This window comes from Onychostoma macrolepis, chromosome 17 (genome assembly GCF_012432095.1).
Source record: "Onychostoma macrolepis isolate SWU-2019 chromosome 17, ASM1243209v1, whole genome shotgun sequence".
Taxonomy (NCBI): Eukaryota; Metazoa; Chordata; class Actinopteri; order Cypriniformes; family Cyprinidae; genus Onychostoma; species Onychostoma macrolepis.
This window is the reverse complement of record NC_081171.1, coordinates 7491683-7518616: the sequence shown is the minus strand read 5'-3', so window position 1 is coordinate 7518616 and position 26934 is coordinate 7491683. Positions and strand designations below refer to the sequence as shown.

At 36.8% G+C, this 26934-nt stretch overlaps 3 protein-coding genes across 4 annotated transcripts; 1 reads left to right on the top strand and 2 right to left on the bottom strand.

Moving 5' to 3' along the window:
- Window positions 1-108: 108 nt before the first annotated feature.
- Window positions 109-4179, bottom strand: LOC131523249 (G-protein coupled receptor 135). The gene has a single exon (XM_058749486.1). It carries the CDS (start codon window positions 3846-3848, stop codon window positions 2499-2501), a length of 1350 nt encoding a protein of 449 aa, XP_058605469.1. The 5' UTR covers window positions 3849-4179; the 3' UTR covers window positions 109-2498.
- Window positions 4180-5074: 895 nt separating this feature from the next.
- Window positions 5075-10664, top strand: jkamp (jnk1/mapk8 associated membrane protein). The gene is made up of 7 exons (XM_058750171.1): window positions 5075-5236; window positions 5419-5498; window positions 6191-6345; window positions 8487-8693; window positions 8777-8958; window positions 9416-9492; window positions 9585-10664. The coding sequence occupies exons 1-7, from the start codon at window positions 5233-5235 to the stop codon at window positions 9801-9803; spliced, it is 924 nt and encodes a 307-aa protein (XP_058606154.1). The 5' UTR covers window positions 5075-5232; the 3' UTR covers window positions 9804-10664.
- A 114-nt stretch (window positions 10665-10778) lies between these two features.
- ccdc175 (coiled-coil domain containing 175) lies at window positions 10779-18769 on the bottom strand. 2 transcript variants are annotated; one of them, XM_058750170.1, is made up of 19 exons: window positions 18635-18769; window positions 17745-17830; window positions 17077-17188; window positions 16844-16979; window positions 16331-16559; window positions 16117-16239; window positions 15911-16020; window positions 15740-15821; window positions 13816-13952; window positions 13606-13716; window positions 13446-13517; window positions 12768-12903; window positions 12559-12687; window positions 12303-12441; window positions 11927-12006; window positions 11696-11848; window positions 11497-11599; window positions 11359-11402; window positions 10779-10940 (listed from the first exon to the last, which is right to left on the bottom strand). In XM_058750170.1, the coding sequence occupies exons 3-19, from the start codon at window positions 17135-17137 to the stop codon at window positions 10791-10793; spliced, it is 1995 nt and encodes a 664-aa protein (XP_058606153.1). In that variant the 5' UTR covers window positions 17138-17188; window positions 17745-17830; window positions 18635-18769; the 3' UTR covers window positions 10779-10790. The 2 variants fall into 2 exon arrangements, with proteins under 2 accessions (XP_058606153.1, XP_058606152.1); XM_058750169.1 differs by lacking the exon at window positions 18635-18769 and adding an exon at window positions 17998-18177.
- Between the last annotated feature and the right edge of the window lie 8165 nt (window positions 18770-26934).

Below are 26934 nucleotides of genomic sequence, written 5' to 3'. Positions count from 1 at the left end.
TTACATTACAATACTGCACTTAACTCATTGTGAATTGTGAATAGTAATCAAACATAAAGCATGAAATGGATAAAACATATTCAAACTTTATTTCAGACAAACCGCTGTCAAAGACATAAAGTATGGCGATGTTTGTTTCATAATAGCTTGTTTCAAATCTTTAGTGTCTTTGATATTTAAAAAATTAATAATTTGAGTATTTGAAGATAATGCATCTCTGAAACCAACAAGGTAAAAACAAACATTTAATAGGCCTATGACTCTTTTATGCCTGCTTATGTCTCTAAAATACATCTGTTTCAAGGAAAGTTTCATGTATAAAAGACCCTGTGCTTTTGTTAGATTGGATTATCAACACCTTTCTAGATCTCTGGTCTTACATTTCTATAAATACTGATGAATGTTTGCAGAAAAAGTCAATCCAAACACAGTTTCATAAAAAGCACTGATATCTTCACATGAATGTCAGTTTAACCCCTCACATCAAACTAATAAATGGCAGTCTTACAGTCAAATAAATTCAGAATTTGATCAATTCTTGCTTAAAAATGATATAGAAATTGTTTAAAATATTTAAATACCGATATTAATGTATTTTTGTATTCTGTAAACCATGCTACATCCAACAATTAAGGCAGTTTGTTGGTTGTATTTGTTATTTACAAGTTTTAAGTTGATCTTCCAAAATCTCAGAGAAAAGATTTAATTTTGTTTTCCCCTCAAAAATATGATTAATTGTTTGACAGAAATGTATGCTGCTTACAGATTGATTAAAGGAAATTATATTCTATTCCTATTTTATTTGACTTGTTTGTTTTGATTTTGAGGTCTTTTTTTATTACAGTGTAGCAGGTATATGGTTCTGTGATGGGTGTAAACCTAAAAGCTAAGACATTTTACAATGTAAAAAAAAAAAAGGTTTTAGCCCTATTTCTTAAACGACCATGTCATTATGACCGATTGTTCAATTAAGTAGTTATAAAATCCTCTCAACTCTTATCCGTTTCACTGTTAATATTCCAGGTCAGTGTTAACACTTCAGAGCAGATGATGAACAGCATGGATATGGTTTTAGGCTGCGAGAGAGATTTCTGTAAACCCTTCAGTTCATTCACAGTGTTGTAAAGCATTTGCATTAGGCTCAAGAGTGACTTTCATCTTGGCACTTTGCACACACAGACACACACTTAATCTGCTGATTCATTACATTAATAAACTCATGCTTGGAGAGTTTGGTTTCAAATATAGGTTAATGGTATCAAAAGATTAAATGTAAAAAATACGGTAACACTTTATAATGACATAATGATCATTAATAAAGAATACAATGCATCTTAAATTCATTTACATTCAAACTTTGATATTTTTACTTATAGGTCTATTCATATTTAAAGCTGAAGAATGTAAAGTTTTAACACAGTGTTATGAAAAGAGCCAGCCTGGTCCTACTGTACACTACAATACTGGCTCGACCAATGGCGTGAGTTGGGGGCGGGGTTTATCTGTTTTTTCGTAAAGCGTCACTTTCAGAGTTTGCTAGGTGGCGCTAGTGACGTCTATATTAGTCTACATACTTCAGCTTTAAAAATACACACAAAATAATGCTTCTTTAAACATCATATAACAATAATATTATAGGTAATGTATAATCAAATATTTGGAACTGATATGAAACTTTGATTAGTGTTCCAATTTATTTAAATGCATATGACTTACTGAAATCTGAAGGGAGGTACTACAGGTGAATTTTTACTTGCAAAAAAAAAATAAAAAAAATAAATGAAACTGCTGTAATAAAATACATAAGAACAAATCGTTATAAAAATTTAAAAAGACTTAGCCTAAAAAATAAAAAAATGCCAAAAATAAAATCTGCAAATTAAATATGTACATGTTTGCATATTAGCTATATATAGCAAAAGTGAGACCCTACAGAAAAGCTCACATTTTTATTTAATGTGATCAACAACTTAAAGGTTGGTGATTGTCAGCTTCTTTTGTCAAAAGCTTAATTATTTAACAGAATATTTAATGATACACTTTTGCTCTTCTAAGATAAAATGGCCCAAGGAAATAAAGATGAAAAACAATAAAGTGCCAGCATAAATATCACTTAACAAGAAAATGATATTAAGGGTCTCTAATAAAATAGGCTATATGTTTACTGAGCAAAATATCAATAGGCTAAACGGTCTCTGGTTTATGCAAACAATGTGAATGTCACATAAAATCATAATCATGTCAAAATGAGTTTGAAAGTAAAGGAATTGAAAAAAAGAGTTAAATTCAAAATTAATTATAATTACACTTTATGTAGCCTACTGTTAGTAGCCTATCACTGCCTTAGAAAAGTTTGTGTTAAATGTTTAAACCTGACTTGACATTTTGTTATCTAATGCAATAAACCAAATGTTACATTTTTAAGTGCGACCCAAGTCGTTTTGGGTGCCACTGTACACCTGTAGCACCTCCCGTCGTCATCATAAAGTGTGACCGCGTTACAAACTGGTGTCAGCAGTCTCAACTTTGGGCACCGCCGGTTCAGTGATCATATCCGGATGCGCATCTCTACAGAAGAACACCGCCGGGTTTTTACAGGCCCACATGGCCACATCTCCGCCGTTGGCCGGGCTGGAGGAAGACAGGCGGCTGTTTGCGCCGTGGTGGCTCACGTACCGGTCTCTAATCCGGTCCGCCCGGTTCCGGACCGCGTCCCTGCGCTGAGTCTGCGTGGACAGGTACGCGGCGATGTTTCTAGTCCTGTATCCCTCCTCTCTGCTCCGACCCAACAGCATGGATATGTTCGGGTTCCTTATGGCGTAAATCAACGGGTTGATGGCACCGTTAGCCCACGCCATCCAGATTGCCACGGTATCCATAGCAGGATTGAAGGAGTAGCTCCCGAGCGAGGAGATGATGCCCATCAGGCAGTAGGGCCCCCAGCAGAAGATAATGAACACGATCATGATGAGCACGGTGGTGGCGGTGCGCATCTCGCTGTAGAAGCGCAACAGATGCGCGTAAGTGGTCACCGGCCGCACCCTGATCTCCGACAGCCGGACGGTTTTGCAGATGTTGTAGTGGCAGAAGCACATGAGGGCGAAGGGAAGCAGGTAACACGCTACTATTAAAGCTACGCTGTACGCAGTGCCCATCCTGGAGGTGCCAGAGTGGAACACGTACATGCAATGGTAAAACCCCTGTTTGTGCACCACCAAGCGCCTGGAGGTCTCCATAAGCAGGTACCAAGGAAACGAGAAGACCACCGCGGAGAACCAAACGGCCGCCAGGAGCTGGATTGCTCTCCTCCGGCCGATTTTGGCTTGCGGCTGCCTGACGATAGCATAATAGCGGTCGAATGAGATGAGAGTCATGGTCAGGGTGGAGATGATGCCGAAGCAGGTGTTGAAAAAGCCGTTGGCGACGCAGAAGGGCTCCCCAAACATCCACCTGCCATCCTTGCTGAAGAGCATCATGAAAGAGAAGGGTAAACAAAGAACGGCCGTCAGGAAATCGGAGAGGGACAGGGACATGATGAACGCGTTAGTGACCGTCCTCAACTGCCTGTGTTTGATTATAACCACCACGACCGCTGAATTACCCAGACTGGACAGTAAGAAGATGGCCAGGAGCAGCAGCGCCTCCGCGGCCACCGCGATGCCCTGGAGAACCGAGTTCCCCTCCGAACTCCTCACTGGGGTGTCGCTGGGCATCTCGCCCCCGGCTGTATAGTTGCTGGCCTGAGTGCTCAGGCTGTTTACAACGGCTTTGATGGTCACAATCTCTAAAATGAAGCCCGAGCCCGACATGTTGTCCACGGTCGCGTTGCTGATGCCGGGGAGATCCATTGGACACGGTGAGGGCGCATCCACGGGGTGGAAGAGAATTCATCCCTTGTCAGTATCTCCCGTGTCCGTATCACAGTAAAAATGAGTATGCGCTACGATGTCACAGATGGTCCCTATGTAGTCCTTTGATGCCATACACTATGCTTGGAGTAAAGAATGTTCCCCGTGCCCTCCCCTGTTACAGATGACTGAGCTGACAATGCTGCTGGGTTACTCTTGGTACGAGACGAAACGTTTGTATTCCGCTAGGGGGCGCTTGGAGGCCCAGAAAGCCAATTCACCATTGAGACGCATTTAGATTTCAGGACGTTTTGTCTTGATTGGAGACACTTTCGCCCTAATATGTTTAATCTTTTTGAAGTTTTATAATATAATGAATTAATACCGGAAATGAAAATGGAAATCTCCCAATGCATAAATGTATTATTTAAAAGTACAAATGGAGAGCGCACCAGCGATTGTGAATGGTCCATTCTAACAAGCGCAGAGAAAAGTAACAGGTATCTCACACCTGAATGGATCGAATTCTCCGCTGAATCAAAAAAAAGTCGTTTTCAGTTGCTTATTAGCTATGACTACTGTTTCTGCCCCATAAACATATAAACGTTTGCTATTCAGCCTAAGCGAATTCAAGTAGGCTACTACACAACTGATTGATTCACATTGAAAAGTGCTGTAAAAACTAGCAGGTATTACGTGATTTTTTTTTCACGCTTTAATACTGCTGACATGGTGAAACGTTAATAGCCATTGAATTAAAAATGTGTTTAATTGTTTGTCAGCCCGTTGCATCTGACCAACATCCGCGCTGCTGAGGCCCGCCCGTTTCAATGCAATCGCCGCTCTACGTGCTTATTTTATTTCTGTGATACAGATGCAGGCCCCTGCACCTCCCCGTGACGTTTGAAGCCGTTGCCATGACACCGGACCCGATTTTTTCCAGCTGAATTACGCACTTTCTTATGAAGATTGGTTTCATTTATTGTGCTTTGTGCGCACGCAGCCGCTGGTGCAGACCTGCAAACGTTGCCATAAACGCACACTGTATGTTTTGTTTTATAAACGCACACTGTATGTTTTATCCGTCTGTTTGTCTGTCTAAACAAGCAAAGTCCTTCTTCGCTAAATGATTAGATTCTATGGCGGTGCATATAAACAATTGACTTGAATGATTGTCATACAGTATTTTATGTACTTATATACCAGCAGAGGCCGTAAATCTGGCCAGTGAGTGGCGCTGTGATACGATTCACTTTTAACATCACACGAAGAAGACGGAGGCGTTTGTTCTTCCGGTTTCTGTTACGTCGTTTTGAGCATACAGCTTGAAATCAACTAATCCAATAAACTGAGCGATTGAATATTTTGTAATGCTGCATACGACATGGGTATGTTACAACGATCACGAATAATTGCAGTCAGCTAATGACAATGTATAATTCATCCATATTTGCTTTCTTGCCGTTGATAAGAGTCGCTAGTTTACTGCCATGACAACACAATTCAAATGTTTTATATTGATTTTAAGGATGTTATTATTTTTAATGATGTTTTTCTGGGTTTAATGCAGCTGTAGCAATGAGCTCCACTTGTCCTGGGCTGTACTGTGGAAGGACCATCATAAATGACTCTGTTGAAGGACAATGTGGGGTAAGTACCTCTTTTTACATTAATCGGTCCAAATAACACACACACAAATTGTTTAATGCATGATAATGTGTACTAATGCTAAAGGTCATATGTACAGTATAACAGCACGATTATGTACATATGTTCTGATGTGCATTTTACTAGTTCACAAATGTTTATTTCAATTTATATTGAGATTTTATTTGTTAACATTAGTTAACTAAATGCGTTAACACAAACTAATAAAGAACAATACCTATACAGCATTTATTTAATTTGGTTCATATTAATTTAAACGTTTGCTAATGTCTTTTAAATCAAATGTTGAATCTGTTAACTTTAGTTAATGCACTCTGATAATTGATCATTAGAACAAATAAGACCTTATTATACGTTTTATTTTAGTTCTACACATATGTACATATTACTGTCAGTTACACTCTTTTAAAATAAAGGCTTTTTATTGGTGTGTGATTCCATGAAGAACCTGATGGTTCTTTTAAAAAGGTTCTTCAATAGCATTGTTTCAAAAACCCACTTATATTATTTAAGAGTGTAATGCAACATTAATCGTCTGGTCATTTCGAGAACAGATCTGCTTGTTTAGATGTATGATTGGAGAGTTGGTGGTGTTTTGTGAATTGGATTTAATTTGACTAAATATTTTGGAGTTATTTCGGGGTTTAATAACCTTCATCACTCTTAATATCAAGGTTTGTCCTCGTGGCCAGAGAACTAACTATGAAAAGATATGTGAGGAGTGCAGCGGATCTCCTGAGCTGTATGACTGGCTGTATCTGGGCTTCATGGCGATGCTGCCTCTGGTCCTGCACTGGTTCTTTATTGAGTGGTATTCTGGGAAGAAAAGGTAGCCGGCAGAATTTCTTGTTCTAAACAATAGTATGATATTTGTGGCAATATTATTGCAATATTATTATTATTAACTCTCAAAGTGATAGATCACCCAAAAATGAAAACTGTGTCGTCATTTACTCACCTTTCCACACCTTTATGCTTTTCTTTCTTCAGGGTTTCTACAGGTCTTATGAAGGTACATTTAAGACCAAGAAAAGAAAAATTAAGGAATAAATTGAATTGAACACAATACTGTACATCAATAGGTCTCTAAATGTAAATGTCTTGTAGCAATTCATTAGAATATGGAAAGAACTTTTGATGCAAAAAAGTGATGCTTTAAATAATTTACTTGAGAAGCAAAATGACAAAATAAGATGTATTGCTTTCTGAAAAATTGAACAAAATGATGCGAGTTTGTGATTTAAAACAAGAACAAATATCTGCTAATCAGTGTTAATTTCGTCTACGAAGACTAAGACGAAAAATGATCGTCAACGAACCTTTTTTCTGTGACTAAGACGAGACGTTGACGAGCTAAAATTAATATCTGATGATAAAAACTATGACGAAATTTATGCCGCGTCTTCATTAACAAGACGAGACGGGACTAAAATGTTATTTGAGGACTACCGGACATTCAAAATACATCCTATAGGCTAAATTAACTGTATTGTCTTTCAAAATGTGCGTCTCTGTCATTGGATTACAATGGGATGAGGGGCGTTTATATCTAGTCTCAATATGGCAGCCGCAGCCTACGGATAGGCTATCAAAACGCCAACTAGCGATCTGAAACAATGGCCTCAGCACCTGAAGGGTTTTTTTTAGGGATAGAGTGACCAGACGTCCCCGTTTTTCCCGGGAGTCACAGTTCGTTATCGATAAACTTAAAGTTAGTGACGGCGGGATAGGCGGAGTCGCGCTGATAGAAGTGCTCTCTCTCGCGCACGCTCCACTTCTTCAGTTCTCATACAGCGCGCGATCAGTTCTCGGTGCTCAAATACACACACAGCAGTTAAAATGTCTATTGTGTAGAGTCAGAGTATCTCACGTAAATACAGTCAGTTATAGCTTAAGTGAGCGTAAACAGGTGGGTGAAAACTGAATGCGTGTCAGTATTACATGCATGCCTTCCGTCTTAAAGGGACAGCATTCCTATCCGTGTCATAAATGTTAACCAACAAAAGATGTTAAATAAATGTATAATTAAGTAAAGCTACTGTATCTGAAAAATGACTTTAATTTGTATCTCTACCAAAAAATGAAAATGTATTCCAGTTTTTCCAAATTCAATCCTTGATTCAAATTTCTCATAAGCTTAATTGATTTGGTCTAAAGAGAGAAGAATTGATGCCTATTTTTGTTTGAATACTACATATAAAATAGCTACCAAAATAAATGTTGTTAACGGGACTTTGACTAAAAGTAATGACTAAAAGTTGACAAAAATACAATGAATTTTCGTCCACTAAAACTAGACTAAAACTATGAAAGACTCAAATGACTAAAATGTGACTAAGACTATTAAGCATTTTCGTCTCAAGATAAAGACTAAGACTAAATCAAAAATGCCTGCCAAAATTAACACTGCTGCTAATGGGCTCAGAAGAATTAACTTAAGTTACAAGGAAAACAAATTTTCTTACCCGGTTGACATGCTTGTTCTTATAATAATCATGAACTTGATTTAATTTTGTTTAGTTTCTCAGAAAACAAGACTTTTCATCTCAAGCAAATGCATTTTTAGATATTTGCATGCAACATTTAATGCCATAGCTTTATGAATTTAAGAGTTCAGCTGTGATTTAAGAACTTTTTATGCATTAATTTGTGGAAGGGTGATTTAAGTTTCTCTTGTGGTATATGAGAAGCATGGTGTGGAGAATGTTTGCAATCAAACAGTTTCTGTTCTTGTTGATTTCCTTTGTATTTTTTGTCCATACAATTGATGTCACAGCTGTTTGGTTACCTACATTCTTCATAATATCTTCTTTTATGTTCGACTGAAAAAAAGAGGGTCATACAGGTTTGGAATGACATGAAGTTTGACGATGAGATTTCCAGTTTTTGGTGGACTGTCCCTTTAAACTTGAATAATGCATTTTTAAAGTGAGCTTCAACTAACCTATGCTCTCTTAATATCATCTCCAGTTCTAGTGCCCTTTTCCAGCATATTACCGCTCTGTTTGAGTGCACGGCTGCTGCCATAGTGACTCTGCTTCTCAACGATCCTGTCGGCCAACTGTCTATTCGTTCCTGTGAGGTTAAGATGCTTTCTGACTGGTACACCATGTTGTACAACCCTAGTCCAGACTACGTCACCACTCTGCACTGCACGCAGGAGGCTGTGTTCCCTCTGTGAGTGGCCTTTTCAAAATGACATTTTATTTGATTTGAGACACCAGTTATCTCTGCTGCATTCTGATGACCTGTTCTTTTAGGTACACCATCGTGTTGATCTACTACGCCTTCTGTCTGGTTTTTATGATGCTTCTGCGGCCTCTTCTGGTTAAAAAGATTGCGTGTGGATTAGGCAAGACCGATCGTTTCAAGAGCATCTACGCAGCGCTGTACTTCTTCCCGATCCTCACTGTCCTGCAGGCAGTTGGAGGAGGACTTCTTTGTGAGTGTCACACTTTTCTTTTATAATGAACATTTGAAAGTGTACCTAGTTGACATCGGTATTATTTTACTATCACTGAGATACTAATATAGATTTTAATAATATCTTGATTCTTGATTTTATTTTCCATTTTTTAAATGTGTGAATAGTTTTTAGTCATTTTTATTTCAGTTTTAGTTATTTTAATAGATCAAGTTAAACTAAATGAAAATCAGAAAATTGAATTATTTTTTAATTAAAATTATTTTGATAGTTTTAATTTTAAATTTAGTAACAGTTTTAGTAGTTTTATTAACTTTTATAAAATTTCAGGTTTTAAATTTTTTTTTTTTTTTTTTTTTATTTCAGTTTATTGTCTTTTTAAGTAACACTTTTTTTTATGGTTCTAGTTTTAGCTAATTCTAATATCTCTGGTTGACACTTATGGTTTTTGTATTTCCCTTTCTTATTTCATCAGATTATGCATTTCCTTATATTATTTTGGTCTTATCGTTGGTCACGTTGGCAGTTTACATGTCAGCTTCAGAGATACAGGTAAATGCATTGTGTACTGTTTGTTTTTCCCCATAATGCCTTTTATTTAATTTTCAAAGACGTTAAAACTGTTTGTGACTTATCTCCCACAGTCTTTCAAAAACCTTGTGGCTAAGAAGAAACGCCTCGTGGTTCTCTTCAGCCATTGGCTCCTCCATGCATATGGTATCATTTCCATATCCCGACTGGATAAACTGGGGCAGGATTTGCCGTTGTTGGCTCTGGTGCCCGGACCCGCTCTCTTCTACCTGCTGACAGCCAGGTTCACAGAGCCAAACAGAATTCTGTCAGAGGGTGGGAATGGACACTGATGTCACTTCCTGTGTAGGAGAATCACCTCCCTCAAACTCATGTTAGAGACTTTTAATTTAATGACACCTTTGGCACGGACACCAAAGAGCCATACAGTTTTCTTTTTACGTCTATGAATATTATTTGTTGTTTGCGAATTTTGGAAAGTAGTCGTCAATGTTTTTGTAAATTTATGGTAACTTAAATATATATGACTCATTTAGGTTTTGGTACTTTTTGTGATTTGTATCTGTTGTCAAGAATAGATACAAATCAACAGTTTATTGTAATGGACAATGTATTTTTTGTGTGTTAAATATGAAACAGCTGGTCTGTGAATTTCCTGAGAGCCCTGAAGTAATGTCAACCATTTTCATGACAAACTTTGTTGTGCCAAATATAATTGTATGTCTTTATGCTTTGTTTTCATGCATGGATAAAAGGTATGTTGTGACAAATTTGCATGTGGCATTATATGATTGTTCTGCTGCTGAATATGTAAATCTGCATACACATTGTATTGTGAGAATAATTATGTAGTTTTCAGCGTTCTCAGACACTCATCCTTACAACTTGACTAAAGATTTCTCTTATTAAGGATGTATATTTATAAGTTCTACAGTGATGTGTGGAATATAATAAACTGATTAGGGATATTAATGTTTTACAGTTTTATTCAATATGTAGTATGTTATGTTATACATGGTTGTGACTTATATTCATGGCCATCAGATCTATGAAAATGAATGTTTGTCAGCTGCGTTTGACTTGTTGAATAAACTGTCAGATTTTTGCATAGATGTGATATAATTAACAAAGATCAATACATGTAGAAAATATTTTGCTCATTCATGTATTCTAATGCTCACAAATTAAACCTTTTTACTCTACTTTCTATAATCATACATTTTAAATTATTATAAAATATTTAAAACCTGCTCGTAATGATTGAAGTCTCTGTAAAATAGTTTTTAAATGTCAGAAGATATAATAGATTGTGGTATAATTCAGTTTGACTTCTCTAACACAGAGCTCATCCCAACTAACTCTTTCTCCAGTCTGTTGTTGATGTCGCTGATATGATGTTTTCTTTCTTGAATCCTCACTATTAGATTGTATATGTTCTCCACAATCTTTTGGTCTTGATTTGCAGATTCCTAATATAAAAGAGTCTAGATTAATTCATTGTACAGTAACATCTGATAAAGTCCTTCAGCAAAACATCAAGTTCAGAAAAAGGTTTTTAATAGCTGTCTCAGAAAACATGCAAGTTCATCAGTTTAAGGAATGTTCCATATTCATTGCATTAATCTTGATGAATAACATCTGTTGCCAATTACCATGGAAAATATTTCTGGCATCCCCCACTTTACAAGAAATTCTAAAAGCAGGAAGCGCTTCCATTAGACATCCTTTGTAAGTGCATTACTCTACACACTGTTTTGTATTTTGTTATATACTGAGGGACAAACCGAGTAATAGTTGTCAGCATTCCACAAGTGCTATTAATTGAGATAATTTATATTGAACCAGGAACGTTCCTTAACTGTATTGTATTTTGATGTTTTTTTGTACCTCAGTAAGCAACATATTTGTATTCCAGGTGTCTGTTAGAGTCTCTGAGGAATGGAAAAGAGACATTATTTGTTTTGGATCATTATACTAAGAGCAGAATTGTTTTAAAATGTTAAAAGTCATTGTCAAAAGACTCACTAAAGAGGGACTGCACTTCCTCGTTCATCCACTCTGCCTCCTGCATATATTTTTCCTTGTCTTTCTTTGCATCCAATGTTTCTTCCTTCATTTGTTCAATGCGCTGTTGAAAAAAAAACAAACACACACTGTTGAAGACATCTCAAGCAGCATGCTAAAAAGGGTTTGAGTTTGTGTGCTGATTAGTGTGAGTTTTCACCACATGCAGGCGACTGTTTTCCATCGTAACTTGCTCCAGCATGACCTTATTCTCATAGATGCTCTTTTCGACTTCACTGATCACTGCAGCGTTAGCAGTTAACATCTCCATATGCTTGGCCCTCAAAGTCATTAACTCTCTTTTCAGATCTTCCTACAAACATACAAATGGACACTATAAAGCCATCAAGTAAACTAGCACACAATTGGAAAATGCTTAGTTAATGTTGACCTTTGGTTGTAGGAGAGCAGCAGTCTGTTTTGTGACCTCCTCAATGGAGACCTCAAAATGTTTTCTTTGGGTTACCAGCTCTGGTAAAAAAGAAAAACACAAATTTCTTACAAAAACATTTAGAAGTTCAGTTATCCTACAACTGCCATTGAATTTGCCAATGCAAAACTGTCAAAAATATCCATTTACTGTGCAAAAGTCAATCTCTATTCTTTCTCATTTCAGTTATTTGCAATTATAGAATGACCCAGTTATATATTGTAAATCATAGAAACAAACGCTAGCTGAGAAACAACAGGTGGCCAGTTCTTGACTCCATAGTTCCGGTATGGTGCATCGTTGAGCTACATGAGGAGAATAGAAATGAAGTTTGTACCTGTTATTTGGTTTTTTAAAGTCTGATGTTTGAGGTGGTCAATGTCAAACTGAGATTCCACCGTCTCTAAAATCGACTCTTGGTCCTTGAGCTCCTGCTCTTTCTCCGTATGATCTTGAGTGATTGATTCTACATCCATCTTTTGAGACACAAGACATGCATTTTTAGTTTTCAGATGCACGCTTAGCTAAACCACATCCATCTTGAAATGTTTTATTGAGCCTATAAGTGTATGAATATGGATTCTCTCTTTTACTGTAAGCTGTTGAATTTCACCCTGGTAGTTCATTTCCGTTTGATTTCCCACTTCCTCTAAATTTGCCAGCTCTTCTGCAAGATCCTTTATCACCGAATTCAATAATATATGGTTCCGGAGTTTCTTCTTCTACAAAAACAACAACATGCCTTAGATACAGTGACGTCTCTTTGCATTTCCACCACTACTGTCTAGTGTTTCTGTCAGACCTCATCAAGCAGCTCTCCATGTCTCTTCTCTGTTTGTTTGATGGCTGCATTGATCTCCTTTACATACTCCTCATGTTCCTCTTCAAGGGTTTTGCGAGATTGACCTATTTTCTCTCTCTCAGCTTCAACTGCTGCCCTGGATATAAAAATGATAATGTGATAATGACCATGTAAACAATGATTTGAGGATGAATAACAATTCTCATGGTTAACTGTGACATATGTAGATCAAGTTAAACTCGTTTTAAACATTATTAATTTATTTTTACATTTAACCACATTTAAACATGAATTAAACCAGCTGAAACATTATTTGTTAATTTGTAAAACGATTTATGTTTTATGTATTCTATTATTTCAGTTTTTAATGAATTGATTTTTCTCTCTAAAAAAATGTAACTATTGTTGTCTTGTTAGCTAAATTGTGCATGATAATAAAAATATCAGTTCATTTATAAAGAAAAAATGCCAATTGCTTAATAAAGAGAAGTTTTATTCAAGATAAACTGCTTGTTTTTCGTGTTTTCAGTACTACATTTATTTGGGGTATATGAATTTATTCTTTTTTTTTTTTTTATTATTATTATTGTGCACAATTTTGTTTCTCAAGTACATTTTGCAGTTTAGTTCCCTGAAGACGATATATCATAAAAGATTAAAATAAGACGTTGAACAGACCTGCTTATCTTGTGTTTGGCCAACTGACCTTCCAGTTCCTCCAGAGTTTTTTTGAACATATCTGCATTGATTCTGAGAGACAACCACACAGATAAAGGTATGAAACCATTTACTTCTAATGTAGTAAGACAAAGTCATAAAACAAAAGACAGGGTCATACATGTTAGCATCGTGAAGCTGTCTCATCTCTTCTTTCATGTTTTTGATTTCAAATTTACATTTGGCAATGGATATAACGTCTTCTTCATGTCTCAGTTTATTCTCCTCTAACCTAAAACAAAGGAACACATTGATCACTTGAAATCTAAACATTTCAAGTTAGTCGTCGTGATAAAGCAAAGAAGAAAGAGTATTAAAGAGATGAGTGTACCGTTTGGACAGACTGTGTTGTTCAGCAATCATGTCATCTTCCTCTTTCCTCTGAGTGCTGAAGATGTCTGACAGTTTAGTGAGGGGCTCTAATAGAGCACTTTTCACTTTCTGTTCTTGCTTCATCTCATTTTCAATCTGAGAAGAAATCACGGCTCCTTAGTGTTAGGGAACTGATTTAGATTCAGATTAAATTTCACCATGATCTCTCGGTGGAAACGAGCCATAAGGGATGGATTAGATCCCCCAAAATCAAAAGAATTTAAGATCTGTTACATTAAACATGATACAATATTTAACTAATAAATTAAGCATTATATTATATATTGAAATATTTTAATATGCATTTAAAAACATATACTTAAAATGTAGTTTTTTGCATGACAATCAAGCACAAATGTCATTAAAATGTCAAAGATATTGAAAACCATCCTGTCCATTTGTTGAAACTGAAATTCAATACAATCAATACTACCCTTAAGTTTAAATAGACAGACAGATAATTGAATTTCTTTGTTTGTTTCTTTCTTTCTGAATAAATGAATGAATGAATGAATGAATAAAATTTAAAATTAAACTGAAAAAAGTTAAATTAAGAGATAAAAGGTTTATCTCCAAACATCTTTCAACATAGGGCTGTGTATCACCAGTAAAGTCAAAATACGATACGTATCACGAATTTCTAAATTCTGAACCTCAGAAGAATTTAGTAAAACAGCTGTTTATTAAACGCTGCGTACTATAGGGCCATTGCTAACTATTGGCAGAGCAGGCAGTTGACGTCTGCATTATGAAGGGCCTCTATAACTTTACCACAGTACAATATAGGTAATGGCATTTGTATCATGTTTACATTGGGCACTCCCCACCTGGTAAAATATTCCGATTGCTTGCATCTTATTTTTAAGCCCATAAATGATAATGTACTCGTTCTAATAAGTTTATATTGTAATGTACTCCTATTAATATATTTAAAAAATAATCTTAACATTGCTGGTAGGTTATCACTGCACAAATTAACGCACTCTGTACATTTAAAAAATAAATATAAGAATTAGAAGAGTTCTAAACTAATGCGCTGTCTTCACTGTATCTAACGCACACACGCTCAGTCACTCACACAGATCATGTTGCGGCCACACACAGACATTCAGGAACAGGAACCCCGCAATTGTGGTGTTTTATTCATTGTAGTAATACTTTTATTGTTTAAATAACTGAATGAGCTGCAAACTGTTTATTAGTCGACTATACCTTATTTAAGGCTATTCTATATAGGTTATTGACTAAGAAACAATTTTTATTAAGCAAGCTTAGTTCATAATGTTTCCTCTTTTAACCAATATGTAATTTTTAATATTGTTTATAAACTATTACAGTATTTATTAATATTTTGAAATAGCTTGTATTTTTATATTTTCAGTTTCATTTTAATTTTATCATTTTATTTTATTATGTGTTTTTTTTATTTTAGTACATTCAGTACTTATAATATAGTTTTTAAATAGTTTTGTTTTTTATTTAACAATAATAACACTGACAGGCAATCGCCTCCTGTATCTTGCATAACCAGCATCACTGTATATCATCGCTAGCCTAGATAGATATATGGATAGATAGATGTTCATGTATCCAGACCAGGTGCACATCTATTGACTGCTTGAACTATCTAACATCTAAGGGCAGTCCAGCACTCAGCTATATTAAAGGTCATCTATGCACATTGTGTCTTTGAAGGAAAGCATTTTAAAAGCTCAATGTGATGGCTGCTCAGCGGGACCGGCCAGAGGCAGGAAATCGATGCTTCAGATCTGACATCTAAAGAAAGAGATTTGAGGGTTTTGATCCCGTCCGAAAAGAGTGTATTATGGAGCAGCCATTCGTTTAGTGTCAGGAGTTTCACAAAGTTGTCTACCTCTACTTACCTCCACCATCTGCTCCTGAAGGATCTGAACTTTCTGCTCAATTGCTTCTGCGAGTTCAAGAAGTTCACGCTCATGAGACTCCCTGTTGATTATGAATAACAAAAGCTGATTTCTGTTGACCAGAGGTGAAGGAAACAGAACTGCTTGATGTTAAAACCAGTCACTGATTACTTTTGACGATCAAGTTCCTCTTTCTGACTTTTCTCCTCATGAAGCCATTCTTTGTACATAATTTTAGACGCTGCCATTCTTGCGATGTTTTTCTCCATCTGGGATATATGCTGAAACCAGATGAATAAAGCAAGCCATACCAATCGTTCTACGCCAACATTATTGCAATATTGTTTAGACACTGTACAAAGTATGTAGATGCTTACTTTTTCACACTGTGTGATTGTCTCCTCCTTGTCTTGGAGTTCTGATGTAAAGATATCCAGCTCCTTGCGTGTTCCTGCATTGATTTGTCTTTGTTCTTTAATCTTAAGAGCAATTTCCTCTATCTAAAGAGGGAAAATATGAACTGAATCACAGCTTTTGAGTGAAAATATATCCTGTTTGAAAAAAACCAAAAACAAAACAAGCCCAGACTACCTCTATTTCCACAGCATGTTTGCTTTCAGCAAATGTTTTACTCTTCTGAATCATCTTTTCTTTTAGGTCCTGTTGGGCCGTTTTCACCTGGACAATTTTGTCCTTCGATGACTGAATCTCATTCCGTTTTTCTGTTAACAACATCTGTATACTAGCTTTATCTGACAGCTGCTGATTCATCTGGTCAACATCATCTTCATAGTTTCCTTTAATGTTTTCTCTCTCCCGACTGAAATATAATTACAGGAAGAAGTACACATGTATTTTATCATATTTGAGTGTAATTTCTGTGGTAACAAACAAAATAATGACTCTTTTCAAACAGGTTTCTCAAACACTCTCCTCAACTGCCATTGGTTAGAAAAAAAGATAGTCCCACCCTAAATTCTTTCAGTTTCACTGAATAATGTATGCACTTCAGATTTAATGAGTATGGGGGAAGTAAATGGTAGAAATAGCAATGTGAACTAAATTTCCCATGACCCCCTTCAGTCAACATGTTTGAATACTCACATCAGAGCAGCATTTTCTTGTTCAAGGAGTTGTTGCTTCTCCTCCATGGATTGTATGTCATCTACTACAGTTTTCAGCTCAGACTGAAGTCGATTCATCTCTGCAGTATTGCCTTCTCTAGCTGCAGTGACACAAGCTTCACAACCAACAACAACAAACAACTTTAAGAAGTCACCTGAGCCGTTATCCTATATGGATTCAACAGTTTTCCAAGGATTTGTGGAGGAACTCACCTGATATTTCAATTCTGATGTCATCCTCTAGGTTCATTGATTGATGTCGAAGCTTGCTCATCTCAATAGTTTCAATTTCAAGTTTCTCGCGTGCTAATTTTCTAGATGATTCCTAAATATGATTACCACAGTGAAATGAACACATAGCCTACATGGGTCATTCCTGTCAAGTAGTAGGCATATTATTTGAATTCTGTAACGTGTACCGTTTGCAGGATAGAAAGTGATATTGAGGTTTGAGTGTTTATCAGTTAAAAAACAATATTTAGCAAAAAAAGTACATTAGAAATTTTTTTTTTTGAAACCATTTGATTAGAGAAAGGAATATAAAAAGAAACTCCTGAAATTACCAATTTATTTTATGTTAGATGGATTGCACTCAAAATGGCAACATCTAGTCAAACTGAAGTTCACCCCAATGTTGACTAAACTGTGACAAAAGATATTTTATATGATTTTCATCTTTTAAAATTCTGAATTTCATAATTTATACAATATATAATGTTAAAGGACATGGTCACATAAAGGACATGACTGCGTAACAGAGATGACACATTGGATATATTCTAAATATTCTGAATATTTTACCCGTTTTTTTGCAACCAACTATGTATAAATGAGTCATTTTTTATGATTAAAATTAAAAATATGTAAATACTTGAAAATACCAGCTCTTTAATGGCTTCAGCTGTCTCTCTCAGGTGGTGACTTGCTTCTTGAGTAAATGAAACCCCTTCTTCCCTCAGTCGTTTATCTGTAAGGTGTCAAAGAATTTATCACTTCACAGACAGACTAAATTAGAGGTAAATTTATATAATTAATATATATTGATATTGATGGCTTCATATTGAAATCGGTGTTTTTGAAGTTGGCGTATGAATTCGTGCGTTCACAAAATAGGCTACGAAGAAAGTTTCTTACCTAACTCGCCCAAATGCTCTAAGGCAATCCTTACAGCTGGGAAATCCGGCACCAAACAAGCCGCCATATTATTAAATTATTTTATTTTCAAACGGAAAACGGACGACCTAACAACGATAGCCAGAAGTTCCGCGAGTTGAAAACAGAAGCAGATTGACTCCAAGTTCATCTGTGTACTAAACATGTTGGCATGACGACCGTCACAGCAAGTACACGAGACCCCATGTATTAAGGTATTAAGTTACTTTTCTAATTTGCTCTATCTATCTATCTATCTATCTATCTATCTATCTATCTATCTATCTATCTATCTATCTATCTATCTATCTATCTTAATTGTATTTATTTTTTAAATTTTGTTATTCACGATGAAAAAAATCCTATTATTATTATTATATTTTTAGGGCAGTGATATAGCCTACAACACTTGTTGCAACCATAGTTTCCACCAAAGTACTTTGTTGCTTTTGTAAAATCCATATATTGTCATTTTAACAACAAACTTGGTGATTATTAATGTGGCTGAAACTATGGTTCAATAGTAATTTAAAAAAAAAAAAATGTTTGGCCGTGATATGAATGTGGGAGCTGGTCAGGCTATCAGGCAAGGTGCCATCATTGATATGATTGCTAATACCTTGTATTACAGCACTGAAGACAGGAAGTGTTTTGATGGATCACAGAAGCAGCTGAAGCAGTGCTTCTTCTGAGGTCCTGTTTGAACCCGATACCCTTTTGTAATCTTCAGAGACAGTGAAAGAAGAGGAAGTAGTTTGATGTGGTACACCAATTCTCGGAGAGGGTGTCTTTTAAAGACGTCCATTAGAGAGCGCTGTTGGTCCTCGTAAAACAGCAGACAGTAGCCCAACATCCCTGACTTGAAACACAATTAGAATGGACTGGAACTGCAGTGTTGCTATTGATTTCCTTACCACAGCATCTAGAAAATATTGTGTGGATTTTTTTTCTTCTTCTTCTTTTTTTAAATACAATATATGGAGTTTCTATCTCCGTGTTGGCTGTGGACACTGCAATTTGAGTCTTTGAGTTCATACGGTTAGGCCAGAATGCTATCAGGAAAAGTCTATTAAGTGTACACCTGGCTTTATAATTGATTTTTACCAGTTAATGTTTGTATTAGTGCTGTTATCCACAATCCACAATCCACAAGCATTTGAAATACTTTGTTTTTGAAAAGACAAGAGATTTGTAATGATCTTCACCTTTCAAACCTAAAAAAGAAGAAACCTCGATAATGCTAGTCTGGCTGAATGAGATTGCACTCGTTTTCATCTTTCCCAGTCTGAACGTTAGAGCTCCCTGCCAATGCAGCTGAACTGGGAAGCGGTCCAAGAAGAGTGATTTTAATTGGACACCGGTTCAGTAGCCGACATACTAGCTGATGTGGGCAGCAAAGTGAAAGGAAAGGGCCGAGGCTCATAGTTTAGGTTCTGACGGGAGCCGCTAACTGTCTGCCGCCTCTTTGCAGCTAGTAGCCTCTTAGGAGAACTTTAACAGGGATCACTGAGGTCTTGAGTAAAACTCTTTAAAACACAGACTCGTAATAAAGCCTATCTGGTGGAACACATCAACTCTTCCTTTTGATTCTGACCTCAGTGACCACGAAAAAATCTCTAAAGGGCCCCAGCCTATAATTTCTGACAGCTGCAACAGTGGCAAAATGGACCAGGCCTGCTTCCAGCTTGCTTTTTTTCTTGGTTCAAGCACATCACTCCTTCTCTCAAATTGCAGTCATCCCTCCACATGCTTGTTCAGGTGTGTGTCCTTCCCTTCTGTCCTTGTAAACATCACTGGGGTGCCACATCCAGGCCAAAAGTGTTCGGTGTCACACATGGCTGTCTCCTGTGTTGTTTGCAGACAGGCCCATTATGGGGCTTGATTGTGCATAATGGAACAGGTAGCCGTTACACTGTTAAAACACTTGGCTTTGCTTCAGACCAGGGTCGCGTTACGGTTCACGTGCATAATTTATCTATGATTCAAGGTCAAAAGCTACTGCAGTGGTATGACATCTAACATATCAGTATATGTGAAGTGGGTTTAATGTTTCCCATTCCGGAAGTGAGCGCAGAGGATTGTTTTCCAAAATTGCTGCTCTTAATATTATTTTGTGTAAAATCAGCAGTTCCTGGTTGGAAGAGGAAATGGGGAAAAATAGATTACAGTGTAATGGTTGCTTATAATGGGGCTTAATTCTCCGCCTGATAATGTAGCAGGAGGATTAACTCAATGATGGTACAGTAGGCTGTATTAAAAAACATGACTCATATTGCATAATCCTTTTATTCAGTATTGCATATTCTGTCTTTATAAAAGCATTTAGATATTCTTGAATCAGCATGCAAACAGTGGCATCTCCTGCTGAAGTGATTTCTGTAATTTCTGATTAGAATGCTTTTAAATTCACAGAGTAAAAAGAATGCAGATTTGCAGTTTGTATATTTTATAGTATTTAAAGTATATTATTTAAAATTTTATCTATTGGTTTTGTCTATATAAATACAGTAACATGTTTTTAAATATAAAATTGTAATATTGAAATAAAATATATATATTTCTTTTGAAAGAAGTCACTTATGCTCACCAAGTATGCATTTATTTGATCAAAAATAGAGTAAAAACAGTAATATTGTGAAGCATTGTTACAATTTAAAATAACTGTTTTATGTTTTAATATATTTTAAAATTGAATTTATTCCTATGATGGCAAAGCTGAATTTTTAGCAGTTATTACTCCAGTCTTCAGTGTCACATGATCCTTCAGAAATCATTCTAATATTTTGATTTGTGCTCAAAAAAACATTTATTTTTTATCAATGTTGAAAACAGTGATGCTTAATATCTCTGTCAGGACCACTATCGTTAAAGATCTTTTGTAACATTTTGTAACATTATAAGGTTCTACTGTCACTTTTGATTAATTTGAATGTGTCCTAAATGAGTAAAAGTATTAATTTCTTTAAAAAACACTCACTTTTGAAAATGGGTATACAGTATATGCCAAATAAAATCATTAAATAAATAACTTTAAAAAACTGAAACGGAACACCCAAGATTGTTGTGTCTTTTTGAGTTGTAATTCACTCCGTTCCTCTTCCTGTCATTCCAATTCCATTCATATTGCAATTTGACCAGTGGGGCATTCAATTCACATTCATACTAATGGATTGAAACAAAGGCAATTCTTAAATTCAGAATTTTGCCCAGCTCTATTATGCCCAGTGTACACTGGATTGTAGCTGACACTCTATTATTTGTGACCGATGTGAATAAAAGATTACAACACGACCACGTCTCTGATGCAGACAGTACAGAGAGCAGAGACTGTGCAGGGATCTTGAGCTGTCATCGTGTCCCATCTGCTGTGCCAGGGCGCTGCAGGCAAATTAGAAAACCCTTACCTCTCTGTATAGACTTTCTATACAGCCATTCAAATGAGATACTTAATGAGATCGTAGGGAAGGGAAGGGTTGGTTGTTGAAATCAGACTCTGGGTGAAAGGATGTGTGGAGAGGTTATGTATATTAATTACGAAATCATTACGATAGGAATAATTACACAGAGCTATAGGGTGTTTAACACACATGGCTTGCAAGGATGTGTTGGGAACACAGAATTGTTTGCCAGTAAACTGTTTGCTTCAGTAATTTCTATTGCTCCACAGATGGGATCAAACAATTAGCATAAATGTCAGTGCAGCAGGTGAGCAGGTGTTTTCGTCACTGTACTGTGTGTTTAAGACCTCCTATGGTTCTACAGCTCTCAGATGGCAGATTATTCTTAAGTGTTTTAAAAGCTGCTGAATGTTGTTGTTGTTGTTGTTGTTGTTTTTAACCATATTCATTAGACACTTAAAATGCATCTTTTATCAAGAACACACAGAACACTTATTCATGCAGCATGTGTATCCGCCATATGTTTGAATGTTGATGTTTTAATAGTGTCTGACAGTTCAAGTTCCTTAATTAATTGTGCACCTGTATCCATCAGCATTTTTTCATCAAGAGCTAAAAAGGTTCAATAATATAGTTATATGTTTACATTTTCTACAACAATGTGAAAATGTATTGCATCAGGTTGTACCTAATGGTTGCTAGCATGTTTAGGATTGTTGCTACAGCATAGCTAAGAAGCTATTAGTGATTTGGATGATGGTTGTTACTTACTAGTCTAGTCTAAGTCAATATTGTATTGATATTATGGTCTCTAGATACGGCTGTAGTCTGCCAGATAAAAGTCGTATCACTTTGCATAGTAATAATGCAGTTCGCTACTACAAGGCTGCAGGTATTATTCATATCTTTAGCACAAACTTTGTGAAACCATGATAAAGTGACAAGCAAAAACAATTTACTGGTTTATTTTTCTGTAAAATCCATAGACTGTTCAAAATTGTGTTTTTTGATAATTGTACTTTAAAAAACTTCTGATTGGCTGTGGTTGTCTTTTTAAGCAGCAGTTTTGCATTCAGTGTGGAATGATTGCTTGTTGCTGGAAACAGGCCTGGGGTGCATTTCCCAAAAGCATTGTTACCTAATTATGGTTGCAAATTCTATTATTCTATTGGTAACGACAGAAATTGTGACAATAGTTGGTTTTAGGAAATGCACCCCTGGATAGGGCTTTGTTCAAATGCCTTAAAATTCACCAGCATGAGAAGAAAATGTACCCTATCTATGACTGATTCCATACTTGATGCACATTTCATTTGATCATTTTTTGACCTTGTATTCCTTAATCAAAATGGTATTTACTTGATCTTCCAGTGAAATGGTGGACTTCTGCCTGGTGACATAGGATTTCTCCAGTCATCTACCTCCATCCAATCAACAGCTTATGGATAGAAACCCGTCTCCACCCTACATTTCTTATTTTTCAGTAATACATTTCACTCAGACATCACAATATGGAAGAAAGGATCTATTGCTACTTGCATTTCATTGCAACTGAGTATGAGCAATAGCAATAAGTGTCACTTGCAGTCGTAGTAAAGAAAAATGAGAGTTTTATGTGTCTCAGACAGTGTGTGGCATGCATCAGTTAACATGTCAAATTGCTAATTTGTTTTTCATGATTGAACTACTTCATGTGAAACCATTGCACAGTTTGCTTGAGGCTTGATCTTGATTAGCATTTTTCTATCAGGCTGGAGAGGTAACCCTTTTAGACTTGTTTATCTGCCTCTGTTTCAGATGCATGCCGTGTGCAAATGTGATTCTGGGAAAGTTATACATACACAGGGGCATCTTTATGACATCAGACACTACAATACTCACGAGTTCCGCTTTCCAAACCGCATTCACCGGGAACGGCTACGCAGCCTGTGCCGTGTGCTACCAGATACGCTGTTCACTTGATACATTATTGAGCCTCTCTCTAGAAATGGGGTCTGCATAATGCATGATGTAGTAATAAATACCACACTTCAATAAACTACAGTTTCCTTGCTGAAGAGACACTCTAGACTGTGGGGAACGGAGAGCTTGTTTGGTGAAAGTGAATGAGAGGTGACGATTGGGGAAAGAGTGGGGTGAGTGAGACAGCACGTGAATGAGTGGACAGATTGGGGAGTGAGGGATTGACACAAAGCTTTGTGTGCATTTCAAAACGGCAGAAGCTTGAATGGAAAAGCCCCCTGCTGGCGGGAGACGCTACAAAATTGTAATTGGCGCTGGAGGGGGTGTTGGAGGTCTCTGCGAGCTTGCTGCCAATGGAACCCAAGCACCAGAGGTAATACATCAACATGTCTCTCGCTTGGGTAGCAGAGCTTATGCGTGTAAGAGCCTTTCGCCCGACGTCCCTTTTGACCAGCTCTAGATCCGTCCCTTCGGCCAAACCTGCACTCACTTAAGTCCGGCTTCACCCTCCTGGACACGATTGCAGAACTTTGATGTGTACCACAAAATCACAACTCAATTTCACTCTTAACGAGTTTGTTTGACGGCGATTTTCTTCACGGTGCACGGTCGAGATTTATGAAATGACTTGTGTAAGTATGGAAGTTGCTGACATTGAGGTTTTGTCTACAGCAGCTAAATCAGACATGTTTTAGGACTTTTTCTGTCAGGACACCCTGTCACCCAGAGGCACAATAAATGACCTGCTTTAGGAAAGAAGGAACAAAGTTGTCTTCCTTTTTAAGCACCTTTTATGTGCTCACCTTACCTTGACCACATACTGCGCCGGTCTGATTTGCTGATGTTGGACTCTTTGGTGGCACCAGATGCACATTCATCACATTGCAGAAGCTCTCCTGTGCCAGTTTCCAAACTGACTATTCTGTTTTTCTTAGATTTCCTGTGCTGGAGAACTCCACAAATCATGTGAGTCTTTATCCTCGTCTTGTGTTTATCTGCTTTGGTTATTTCTCTAGCCTCATGATAGACAGCAAAATACACCAAACTTCAAGCGTCACGTTAATATATCTTGTGGGTAATGATTTCCCTCTTTGGGAAGGAAGAAATACAGTTGTTTTTCTGTTTGAACCCCCTTTATGTGCTCACCTTACCTTGACCACATACTGCACCGGTCTGATTTGCTGATGTTGGACTCTTCGGTGGCCCCAGATGCACATTCATCACATTACAGATGCTGCGCTGTGCCGGTTTGCAAACCGACTGTTATGTTGTCCTTAGACTTCCTGTGCTGGAGAAGGGTTAGGGACAGCAAAATACACCAAACTTCAAGCGGCATGTTCATTTTTCTTGTGGGTAATAATTTCTGTTTTTGGGAAGGAAGTAACAAAGTTGTCCTCTTGTTTAAGCACTCCCCTTACCTTGACCACATACTGCGTTGGTCTGATTTGCTGATGTTGGACTCTTTGGTGGCCCTAGATGCACATTCATCACCTTGCAGATGCTCTCCTGTACCTGTCTGCAAACCAGCTATTCTGTTGTCCTTAGACTTCCTGGAGAACCTCCAAATCAAGGCAACCTTTACTCCCTGACCTGTGTTCATCTGCTTTGGTTTTTCTCCAGCCTTTTGATGGACGGCAAAATACACCAAACTCCAAGCGGCATTTTAATGTCAGCTTGCAGGTAACGCAAAATCAGCCCCAATTGATTTTCTTTCCTTCTGATAGCAGACTTGAATACACCTGGTTGTCAGAGCTCAACTAACAATGGTTGAATGACTGGGGAGACAGTGCATGGGCCATAATCGATGTCTTACACTTCTGTGCCTGCACAACTGAAAGCCTGTTACAAGCAAACAATGACGCTCTGAGGGAAACGCTCAGGCCGTCAAAAGTGAACTGTCAAGCTAGTTGTCCTCAGGAGCGTAGCCATAACAGTTCTGCCAAGTCCAATCCTGTTTGTGTTTACCTGTTATACAGCCAAGTGTGCAGCTGCTGTCTGATTGCGCTAATAGCCTCACAGAACGACTGCGTAGCCTGAGAGACCGAAGGAGAATGAGAGAGTGATTGTGTTCGAGGGGGAGGCAGAGGGTTTAGAGGGAGGAGGAGAAAGCAGATCAAATCCTGTTCGTTTAAAGCCTCCACACACGTTCTTTCTTTCGGTCCACCGTGCGCTGTTATAAATCGATCGTCTACCTGATTCCAGCCCTACAAATCCGCCTAAAATGAATTCCTTTTGTCATTCTCAGAGTTGCCATTTTGTGTTGAAAAGAGATGAAGAAAATAATTGTTCACATATAGGGGTTTTCTGTTAGAGTTCAACCGTGATGTGCTTTAAACAAAAGGTTTAACGGAAACTAATGGCCTTGATATGCCTCCCCATCGTTTTACTACATTTGTCGCTACAGTATGTGTAACTGTATGAGCCCATTTTCAAAAGGAACAGGCACATTATTCTCCCCATGGTGGCTGGGTTGGTTAGTTGAGAGGATAATGCGTTGGCTTGAACTGTGTTTTGTTGAGGAGTCAAAAATGTGTCAGCTTTTTAAGATATTTTTTTTTAATTGATCAAAAGTGGCAGAATATGGCAGAATTTTCCACATTTGATCAATTTAATGCATCCTTGCTGAATAGAATCTTACTCTGACACTAATTCTGACCTTAACTGTGTGTGTGTGTGCATATATTAGTAATTAGTTTAAATGACATTTTAAAATACTTGTAATCAGAGTATCACACTACAGTTACTTTTTAATGATTACTTGATCATATTCACACAATAGCAATAAATTATTCAGAATTTATTGGTTCTCCCTAATTCTTTAATTTCATCTTTTACATTTTTCTTTCTAAAATGCCTACATTTCATATATATATATATATATATATATATATATATATATATATATTTTTTTTTTTTTTTTTTTATTTTATTTTACAGTTTTATGACTTTATTAGTAGCTTTTCATTAAACTCACAAACCCCCTGCAGTTCCTTCACAAACCCGAGTTTGGAAAGCCTTGATATTATGCAATGCTTAATTCACTTTGTTGTTAATAATAACAAATGGAATATATTTACATTTACATTTAATCATTTAGCAGACGCTTTTATCCAAAGCGACGTACAATATGAGAACAATAGAAGCAATCAGACCATCGAGAGTGCAGCAGTATACAAGTCTCAGTTAGCCCGGCACAGTACACGTAGCTAGGTTTTTTTAAATTTTAAATATATTTTCTTTGTATTTTAATATCAGTATGTACAATATTATTCTATTTATATCAATGTGATAAACGAGTTAAAAGTAATAAAAAGTAATTAAAAAGTAGTCTGATTATATTACCTAAAATGTGTAATGTAATGAATTACGGTACTAGCATTTTTTGTCGTGTAATTTGGATCTAGTAATCTACCCAGCTCTATGTGTATACACATAATATTTTATTGTGCACCATAATTTGAATTCTCTTCTCATGTGGTCTCTTTAAGCGGGTCATTCTTGTTTAGGTGGGTCATTTCTTCAAGAATGAGCTTCAAATTGGACCAGACTTTATGCTGCA

Bases quoted from the DNA above. Each gene is read 5' to 3' on its own strand.
- jkamp (XM_058750171.1), top strand. The intron at 8,959-9,415 runs GTGAGTGTCACA...TTATTTCATCAG, and splicing joins AGTTGGAGGAGGACTTCTTT to ATTATGCATTTCCTTATATT. The intron at 9,493-9,584 runs GTAAATGCATTG...TATCTCCCACAG, and splicing joins TGTCAGCTTCAGAGATACAG to TCTTTCAAAAACCTTGTGGC.
- LOC131523249 (XM_058749486.1), bottom strand. From the start codon at position 3,848: ATGGATCTCCCCGGCATCAGCAACGCGACCGTGGACAACATGTCGGGC.
- ccdc175 (XM_058750169.1), bottom strand. From the start codon at position 18,064: ATGGCGGCTTGTTTGGTGCCGGATTTCCCAGCTGTAAGGATTGCCTTA. The intron at 17,831-17,997 runs GTAAGAAACTTT...GACACCTTACAG, and splicing joins AGAGCATTTGGGCGAGTTAG to ATAAACGACTGAGGGAAGAA. The intron at 17,189-17,744 runs GTATTTTCAAGT...AATCATATTTAG, and splicing joins CTGAAGCCATTAAAGAGCTG to GAATCATCTAGAAAATTAGC.